The sequence below is a fragment of the Habropoda laboriosa genome, unplaced genomic scaffold (genome assembly GCF_001263275.1).
Source record: "Habropoda laboriosa isolate 0110345459 unplaced genomic scaffold, ASM126327v1 scaffold12, whole genome shotgun sequence".
Taxonomy (NCBI): Eukaryota; Metazoa; Arthropoda; class Insecta; order Hymenoptera; family Apidae; genus Habropoda; species Habropoda laboriosa.
Genome location: NW_017100132.1, coordinates 802,426 through 812,288, shown reverse-complemented (window position 1 = coordinate 812,288; position 9,863 = coordinate 802,426). Strand labels below are relative to the sequence as shown.

The 9,863-nt window shown below is 36.4% G+C and overlaps 1 protein-coding gene across 1 annotated transcript in view; it reads left to right on the top strand.

Annotated features, from left to right (window-relative positions):
• Window positions 1–9,863, top strand: part of LOC108575161 (polypyrimidine tract-binding protein 2) — a 179,706-nt gene that overhangs the window by 159,660 nt on the left and 10,183 nt on the right. The window contains exon 7 of the mRNA XM_017937926.1: window positions 7,665–7,893. Coding sequence (XP_017793415.1) covers window positions 7,665–7,893 — 229 coding nt within the window. The remainder of the gene's footprint in view (window positions 1–7,664; window positions 7,894–9,863) is intronic.

Here is a 9,863-nt window from a genome sequence, read left to right as displayed (position 1 = left end):
TGATTTTCTTCTGAAAATTTTATTTCAACTTCTGTGTATTGTAGTGTTTCAAGAATCGAAAAATATTCGTGTCTTACTTTTTTATATTTTACAAAATATTTTACTGTGTGTATGAATTAAAGAAATCGAGAAGTTGATTTTACTGGTGAGATCGAGGTACTTCTACCTTTTCCCCAACCTCTTATCCTCTGTTTCTCCGTTTTTGAGTTTGTTTTTGCACGGAAATCCTCTTAGATATAAGTCCCCGGTTCTATCAGTGGACTCGATCGACTGAAGTTTATGGAATTCTAAAATCAATCGAAGAAAAATGTTATTCTGTATAATTTTCTATTCTGCAGGAAGCAGGGTTTGCTTTCAGACCAAATGGAATTCGACTTTGCCCTTTTAAGTGGCTCTTTCGATCATGTTTGTCGTTTAATTTCTCCAGTAGGAAAAGAAATTAAAAGAATCTGAACAATACGCGTTTCACGTGAAACAAAATTGCATTCGATTCAAATTTTAGCATGAAATTTCGCTTAAAGAATTCTGTATAAATATTTCCTGTCTAATTTCATTGTTTTCTCCTTTGATGTGCTACAAAATTTTACTGGAGTATTACTGGATATTTAAATTTCTATTTGGTTATTGGAAATTTATTCTAAATTTCAGAGTTTTGCAAGTTTTTATTTTGGTTTAATGAGAAATTGAAAACTATAAGGTTACTTAATATCTCTTTTGGATTTATAATAGAAAATATTTTTTATTATTCTTGGATAAATAACCTAAATAATTACTTGACAGAACTTAACTGACTCGACTTAACACAACTTAACTGGGTTTGACTAGACAAAACTTAACTCAACTCAAATGGACTTGACTTGATTAGACTCATTTCGACTCAGACTTGACTTGGACTTGATTTTATTTATCTAGGCTCGACTTTCACTTAATTTGATTTGACACAACTTAACTCAATTTAGCTGGTCTTGACTAGATTAGGCTCCTTTCAACTTAGACTTGATTTTACACTGGACTTGACTTGGACTTGATTTTATTTATCTAGGCTCGACTTTCACTTGATTTGATTTGACACAACTTAACTCAATTCAACTGGTCTTGACTTGATTAGACTCATTTCGACTCAGACTTGATTTTATACTGAACTTGACTTGGACCTGATTTTATTCATCCAGACTCGATTCTACTTTCACTTGATTTGAGTTGACACAACTTAACTAAGCTCAACTCACTTCAACTTAACTTGACATAACTGAACTCGACTCAATTTCAATTAACGTAATTTCCATGAAAATGTTCCACGCACATTCGAAAATCTCTTACTTCGACTTACAAAGGTATCTCCGTGAAGCGAAACATTCTTAATTCTAACTATTTCACCCAGCTTCTTCTTACATTCTGAAATTCATCCTTCGGCTAAAAATAAAAGAAAAATCACAGTAACGTAGTCATTCTGTTAGCTTTACTCCGCGAAAGACAACATTATAACACAATATCAAACAATCCTCCACGCACGTTAAACACACACACGAGCAATCTTCCACGTCTGCAGTCTGCTAACTCTGAAACATCAGCGCGTGCACTTAATCCAGCGACGATATTATAATCCCGGCTGTTTGAACTCGCTCGCGGACCGTAAATATTAATTGAACGCGGCGAAATACGTTTCGTGGCAGGCAATTACATCACCGTCCGGGGGAAATGCAAATAATCGCGCTGAAATTCCCGTGGAAAAAGGGTGGTGGAAGCGGTTCGGCGAGGGGGGACACGTCATCGTGTGCGTGATACTCGCCTCGCGAATTTCTTTGCACCCTAATGACGTTTCATGGGACGAGTTTGCCGTAGGTTTGATTAATTGATTTAATTAAACAAGTAAGCTCGTTTGATTTAACGGTCGGTTGGATTTTCCAAATCTGGCGATATTTTTTAACAGATATTCGGTTGTTGATTTCTCGCGTATTTCAAGGAAGATATTCGTTATTTTTAATATGATTTCTGGCAGTATGTAATATTTTAATTTTTTCAAACTCGAATGAAGTGCATTTTTTTTGTAGAATGTTTAAAAGAATATTAGATTTTTCTCATTCTTCGTATGTGTTAAAAATATTTTAACATCAGGAAAATTATTCGTTATATATCCTCTGTTTTTTCGCAGCATAGCAATTGATAGAATATGGAAATTTCTGTAAATTTTCTCCATACGTTTCTCCATGTAATATTTATTTTTTCACATTGTTTGCATATTTACAAAGAAACTTTTTCAACATCGACGAGACAACTTTCGCAAAATTCGATTATTCATTAGCAAGAACGTACACTACTTCAAGAAATCTAATAACCAAAGAGAATATTTATGATTAAAAGCGACAATAAATACTGCAACAAAAAATCGCACGTTTATTCAATTCCTAGAAAATCTAAGTCGCAGAATATTCCGCTGAACAAATAACAACGAAGAGAAACCCTTCGGGAAGCAGCGACAATCACTTATCGTATCAAATTAAAACGCTGTACCGTTTCATCTTTCGTACAAGCGCCCTATCAAAAATGAAATCCCGCGACTCGTTTTATTCCAAGCGTAATCTCGAATTTCACTTCCCTGGAACTCGTATCCAGCACGCCTGTGCTTATTCTACAAACACCGTTCGTTAATTTCCATTAATTCCGTCGGAAGAATTGCCGCGGCAATTATTAACATGCTTGGTCCCACAAAAGCGGCGGGTTAATTAATTGCCTGCACGGAGGGGGTAGGGATAAATTTCAAACTGATTAGCCGACCGGAAGAGAAATCGGCCTGAAAAATCAGCGAAACTTTCGAACACAACGTGGAACGTGCATAATTCCAAACGCGATATTCCTCGTCTCTTTTTTTTTTTTTTTTCAATTTCTCTCTTGCTCGCTACGTCATCGTGGAGTATAACGAAATGGCGAGCTACAGCTTCTGCGAGGTACAAAGAATACGTAATCTGGGTTAACAAAGTTGACCGGATACCTGGAATGAAATTATTTTAATATCGCGCTCGTCGCTCAAACGAGCCGCATCAAGCTTTGGAAATAGTTTGGCATGAACGGAGAGAGAAACTTTCTGTATGTATGTCTTTTTGTGGGATTTTCTTTTTTTGGCTAACGAGATAGTAGAATGTGTTTGTTGGGAGAGTCAAAGAGTGATTGCGAATTGACTTAAGGTAGTTTAATTAACGAAATGAGTAGAGTTTTGTTCGTAGAGTAACTTAGGGAGTAAACGAAGATGACAGTGTTATAATTAAATGAAATTCATTTGCAAAGTGGGCTTACTAACGAAACATCCTGGACGCTGTTTAATTTCAGTTTTTTACAAAGTAACTTTATTGAGAATAGATTGTATTTTGAATTTTTACTTTCCTACTGCGAGTTTCTCTGCTTAACGTAGGCCATAAAAGCCATGGGTCCGCTGACCGTGAGACGATGCCGAGTATATAACAAATGTTTTTCCGCATTTTAACACATTAAGGACCGCTCACGAGTTTTCTCGTGTTTCGCGCCCCATCTGTCGGCCAAAATGTGAGCGTTCGTCGATCTTTTTCGGATTAGCCTGGCTCTAATTTGCCAAATTGCGCTCAATGAGCCTCTTTAAATCGCGAAACCAGCCTCTTTACGAACCACTTTTTCACGCTTCAACGAGAAACATTTTTAGCCTGGCGATGAATGGGCCACGCTCGAAGGAAACTTTCAACGAGCCTGTTTTTTCTTTTACCTCAGAAGATAAATTACTCGTAACGAGTATTTCAAAATTACTTCGTACGGTAATTTCTTCCATCGGGATTCGTAGAATTTCACATTTCCTCTTAACACATTAAGGACCGCTCACGAGTTTTCTCGTGCTGCGCGCCCCGTCTGTTACGGACGGATCACGAGACAAACCCGTGTTTTCTACACGTTGTCTTTAGATGTCAATTACTTTGATACATTGTATCTACTTTGTCCATTTAAGTGTTTACATCAATAGTCAATGTATTAACCGTTTTCGTCTCATCCACACCGAAGAGATCAATCCCATTGGTGGAAACCGTACAGGTCAAGCTATGAAAGACTGTATAAATGCACGAACCCGAAATAAAAACAGCTTAGTCTCAGAGAAAATTCGACACGTTGCATTGCATTTTGGTGATTCGAATAGTCTTCGTCTTCGAAGCGAATCAAGATATATATGTAAATTTTGTATGGTTCCTCTTCATAGAGAAAAATCTTTCACGCAATATCATACTTTAAAAAAGTACTAGAAACTTTGGTAAAATTGATTTTTAAATAAAATTTTATGATAATTATTAAAAACCAATTTTTTTTAATAATTGCCTAAAATACATCCTATTTTACAATTTCTAAAAATTTCGTAAAAATTTATTTTTTAAGTAAAAAAGTTATGATAATTATTAAAAAACATAATTTTTTTTTCAATAATACCTAAGATACATCCTATTTTACAATTTTCTGAAAGTTTCGCAAAAATTGCTTCATAAATAAAAAAGTAATGAGGATTTTAGTAACGTGCAAGCTTGCCCAAAAACGTGCGGTCCTAGGCGTATGTCTTATAGATTTCTTAGCGGTCCTTAATGTGTTAAGTAGTCGTGCGAGAACCCCGAACTGAGTAACTGTTTTTCGCCTTCGTTTTTTTTTTGTATTTCATCTCTATCAATAAACGTTTTTCTCTTTTCTGCAGTCGATTGAGTCAATCTTTATTCGCTAATTAAAGATCCTCGATAAACTTTCGTATCGTTTTAATTGCCTTTTCAAACGCTATCTAATAGTGATCAGTTCTTATACTTGAGATCACTCAAGTACGAACTTGAGTGCTAAGGTTACTCTAGAGCTCAATCTTTTCTTCATTCAGAAGGAAAAATCGATCGTCACAATTTTACATTTTAGTTGTTGAAGCGTCAATTGGTAAGAATTAATTGGCAGGTAACGATACACTGGTATAGCAAATGACGCATCGTGTTACGGAAGATTGATCTTTCCAGTCATTCCTGAAAACAAAGAGATCCTCTCCACCCCAAGTGTAAACGCAAGAAGTATCGCCTAACTTCTCCTCGATCATCGTCTAATCGTAGCAAATAGGAACGCAAGTTCACCAAATGATGGCCGTAGAGCGTAGAATCGACGCCGCAGGCTAGCTGCACGCTGGCCAGCCGGTAATTATGTATGAAATTCATTAGCCCGTGTAAATATGGCCGGCGGAGAGAGATACACGCTTCGGTGTACACGCGTGCATGTTGCAACAATGCACACGCAGGTCAAACACGTGACCCGGTCGACAGGTTTGCTCTGGCTACGCCTATGCAGAGTCGAACGTGCATACGTAATTAGGCGCCGCCGCGTCTTTCCACCTAGGCTGCAACTGCATTAGCTCTGCCGTTTCCCGTTGTTATTAATGGGGATGAAACGCGCGGAAAGGGCCAGCTTCCGGTGCTTACTGTATACGCTGTTTCTCCGCGATTTGCCGGAATAATTGTGGCTTGGATGATTTTCACAGAGGCAGAGATGAGACGATACAATGCTACCAAATGGTTGGAACATTTTTTTGCAATACGTGAAAAGAGTATAAGTGTTTGAACTAATAGGTTGTTCTCGTTGCGTACAGTGGATGATCAACTTATTAGTGCCACCTGTGAGAAAATTGACGATTTTACGTTGTAACGATTAACTTTTAGATGGAAGCCTGGTTATACTAAGTTCTTCTTATTTTTTTTTACGAAGCGTTGATGTTTACAAATTGCAAATATAACACTTTAGGCAACATTATCTGTCGTATGGACGTTATTTTGTATAGGTACTGCAAATCGCCACTTGAGAACACCAGGTGTTACAGTTTCCTTGGTTTATAGATCTCGAGCATATTAATTTTTGTTGCTGTGTTTTTATTACTTGTAATGCATAGTAAATTACTTAAAATCTGTCGAAATAGGAATTAAGGAATAATTTTTTATAGCTACATAAGCTGAGTTTAACTGTTTTGTGCATCTTTAGTGAACGGTCGTTAATTAAAAATTATCTAGTGTGAAAACCTTGATGTCGTGATTTTATTTCTACGCAAAAACGAAAAGTATATTTTTCGCATCGTTGCTCTAATAATTTGATCAACCACTGTAGTGTATTAACCCTCGCTATCCTGTGTCCGGGTCACTGGAGACCCACTGGCTTTAGAACGATAATGCACACACTTACAGAACCTTCTACTGTTATTCTGACGTGGTTACATCGCCGAATATGATAGTATTTCGTTACTGCTTCAAGAAGGAAAACCTTCAACCGTCATTCCAGAATATTTTCTCCGTCCTTTTCTTAGGATGAAAGTTTGTTTCGTGATTATAGAAAATATTGCCCAACTTTAGTTAATTACTTTTCAACAATCTACTTCAAATTCGATTTATTAGAGTCTCCATAAAACGTACAACAAATAACAATAAAAAATAAACGAAGTAAATTGCACAAATGGCCAACGAAATTATTTTTTGCGAATGAAAAAGTTTTCGGAAGTAACAAAAATACAGGAAAAATTTCTGTCGTTGGAATTACATTTCACCCGGAATATAGTAGATAGAATAACGTAATAATAAAAATCAGGTGGTGGGGGCAGCGCCAGGAGCATTCTTCTCTCGCAGATTTCGGTTTAGCGATTCGTTTGCGGTGGAAAGTGAAGGATGAGCGCGAAGGGAGCGATGTGGTTTCAGTCGAATCATTTTGGTCGGGAGATCGGTTTCCATCGAGCAGAGGGCTGGCTGGATTTTGTGTTTTGTGGTAATTCGAACAGGGAACGAGGGGATCTAATTAGTGTAATTGGTGGATGCCATGGTAGGGAGTTAGTTATACGATCGTGTGGCGAATGAGCTGCGATTATGGCGATGAATCTTTTGTGTCTCTTTGAAGTTCATTAGTATAAAAAATAGAAAGCTGAACATTTTTTTTTTAATATAGCAAATAAATGTTTCAATCTGTCCTCAATTTATGAAAAATAAAAACGAAAACAAGTGATAATTAAGTGGAGCACAGTTGGAGACTGAATATGTAAAAAGGGCTATAAAAATTTCAAGAGAAGAATTTTTTAGTCACTAAAATATTATTTATTAACAAAATATATCGAAACTTATTCTTTACATGTACTGCACTAGTTCATGCTATAATCTTACAATATTTTTGTTTTAATATTTGAAGTTTTATTAATTAACGAATGGACAAGTTTTATACTATAAGGAAAGATGAAAATTCAACGACATTCACACCCTCTTTTACATACATTTAATTGGGAAGGAGTATTTTGTCGATGTTCTATACGAAGGATATAAGAGATTGAAAAATACTGCTGAAAATTTCCTGTTAAATTAAAAATTCAAGATTTGACGATTCTCTTAAAAATCTTAATAACATTAAATAACAATGACAGAGACACAAAATTTGGATCTTTTGGATGTCTCGTGTACTCTGAATTATTTTCATTTCGTTGTATCAATTACATAATTTGGAACTGAAAGGGTTATTGTGCTGATAATATCGTCTTTTTGTAGTAATACATTGCAGTAACGATGACAAATAGTTAGATTTGATTTTTCTATATCCAGTCTTCAATTAGACTCCTTTATTCTTGCATATTTCGTAAAGTTTAACGAGTTGCATTATTTTTTCTCTGTTTTCAGTCACTGGAGGGCCAGAACATCTATAATTCCTGTTGCACGCTACGTATCGACTACAGCAAGATGCAGAACTTGAACGTAAAGTACAACAACGACAAGTCGAGGGATTACACCAACCCCTCTTTGCCTACTGGGGACGCGAATTTGGATGCAGCATCTCTCGCACTCGGTGGCGAGCTCCTTCCACAGTTGTTGATGGGAGCTGGGTCTCAGCCACGCGCCAGAATACCCGGTGAGTAGCGAAGAATTCGTCAAAAATACTATTGGAAACATTCGATGGATGTTATTCTGTTCAAAAAGTTCCAGGATAAATCAAATGAAATACAAATTCTTCGTCAATATCTATTTGGTCGCCTTCGAAATAATCCTTTTACTGCTTAGGATACACTTATGCCAACGGTTTTTCCAAATTTCATAGCATCGCTAGAACTCGATTTTTGAGATGATTTAGCTCATTTAGGGAATTTTCTTTTAAGTTTTCTGTCAGTCGAATTTTTGGCCAAAAAATCGCGAACAAGCATCGAAGTGCTGTAGAATCTGTCTGTTATTTTCCCATAAATTCAGTTTTTGAGGATCGAATCACGTAAATGCCTCATGATACTTAAGTAGTACTGTTTATTGACTGTTTGACTGGTTGGTAGGAATTCTTTGTGTATCACACTAGGATAATGACAGATCAAGTTAGTCTTGGAACTTTTTGATCAGAATAGTATTTCTTAGAGGAAATCTTTGCATGTGAATTAATGAGATGTCTAAAGTTTCACTGAGAAATGTAGCTAGTAATTGAATGGGTGAGATCAGAAAAGAAAAGAATACTTTTTGGAATATTGCTGCTTATTTACTAAAATTATTTTAGAATTGTCACTTGGGGATTGTTACTATTTTTCGTTTAATCGTTAGTTTAACTGCATACCAGTTTCTTCCAAATTCAAATTTAGTAGAATCTTCTTCTTCTCATCCATTCAATTATTTTGAGATATGTATTTTTAGATCCTGAATATGTTTTTTTTTTATTGTTAAGATTGTATGACCCTTTTTCAGTTATGAAAAATTCCCAAAAGTATCTTTTGTGGCAATTAACCGAGCCTTTCCATTTTCTGCGTTGGTAATTTTTTTTAAATTCAAAATTAAAAACTTTGCCTGAAATTAGATAAATCTTTTGCATTTTTAGTGCACTTTCTATCATAGAAAATCTCAGAGTGATCAAATATTCAAAAATGAAGAACACGGAGTCAAACATTGATAAAAATCTACAAGTAACAATTCACCGATGATTTTTCATTTAATGTGCTAAAAACCGACCCAAACAGCGAGCAATTTATCGCGTTGATTAAAAATTTTGAACGAAACTCGAAATATTTAATACAACAATAACTAAATCGAATCAATTAAAGTCCTCCGAATCGACCCGAGAACACCACTCCAAACAAACGTCCAAACTCAATTCCTTTGTGGCCAAATATCCAATATCAAACGTCCGCGAGTTTTCGATTAAAAAACCCGCTTCTGCTCGTACGGAAGACGGGAAACAAAAGTACCAGGCCACTCGATTCCGAATCTCCAGCGATCGCGATCAAATAGTGGAAAAAAGCGTTCTTAGGTCGCCAGTAGTTTGATTGATCGCACGGTGAACAGTCGAGCCGCTGGATTTTTCCCTGCTGGAACAGGAAAAAGCAGCCCCGCGGGCTGGCGCGGCCGGAATAACGGAAACGCGAGATAAACGAGCCAGGGAAATCCCGGGGAATTGAATTTTCATAATGAAAAAACATTCAGGCTGTAGAAATTCCAGGCTGAACAGAATATTCCAGCCTGAATACTTTTACGTTATCAACCATTGTAGCTAGTGTTTTTCACTTGTTTTACACTCTGTTGTTTACTCTGATTTCGGTGGAAGAAGTAGAAATTTTTTGATAGCAGCGAGAAATTTTAAGTGATGCTTCTACGTTAAAGAATTAAGCGAAGAGGAAGAGTAAAAGAATCGCGAGTGAGACCCCGTTTCTTAGTTAGGAGTATTTTAAAAATTGAACTGAAAGCGCCTGAGGGCAGGCTAACCGCCCTGCACGGGCCAACGCTGGGCAAGGCAGGTTGCCAGACCTCAAGGGCTGTTGGGTCGATTTTTTAATTACCTGTAACTAAGAAACGAAGTTCCATTTGCAATTTTATTATTCTTAAATTATTATATGTAATTTTAAACGGTAAATT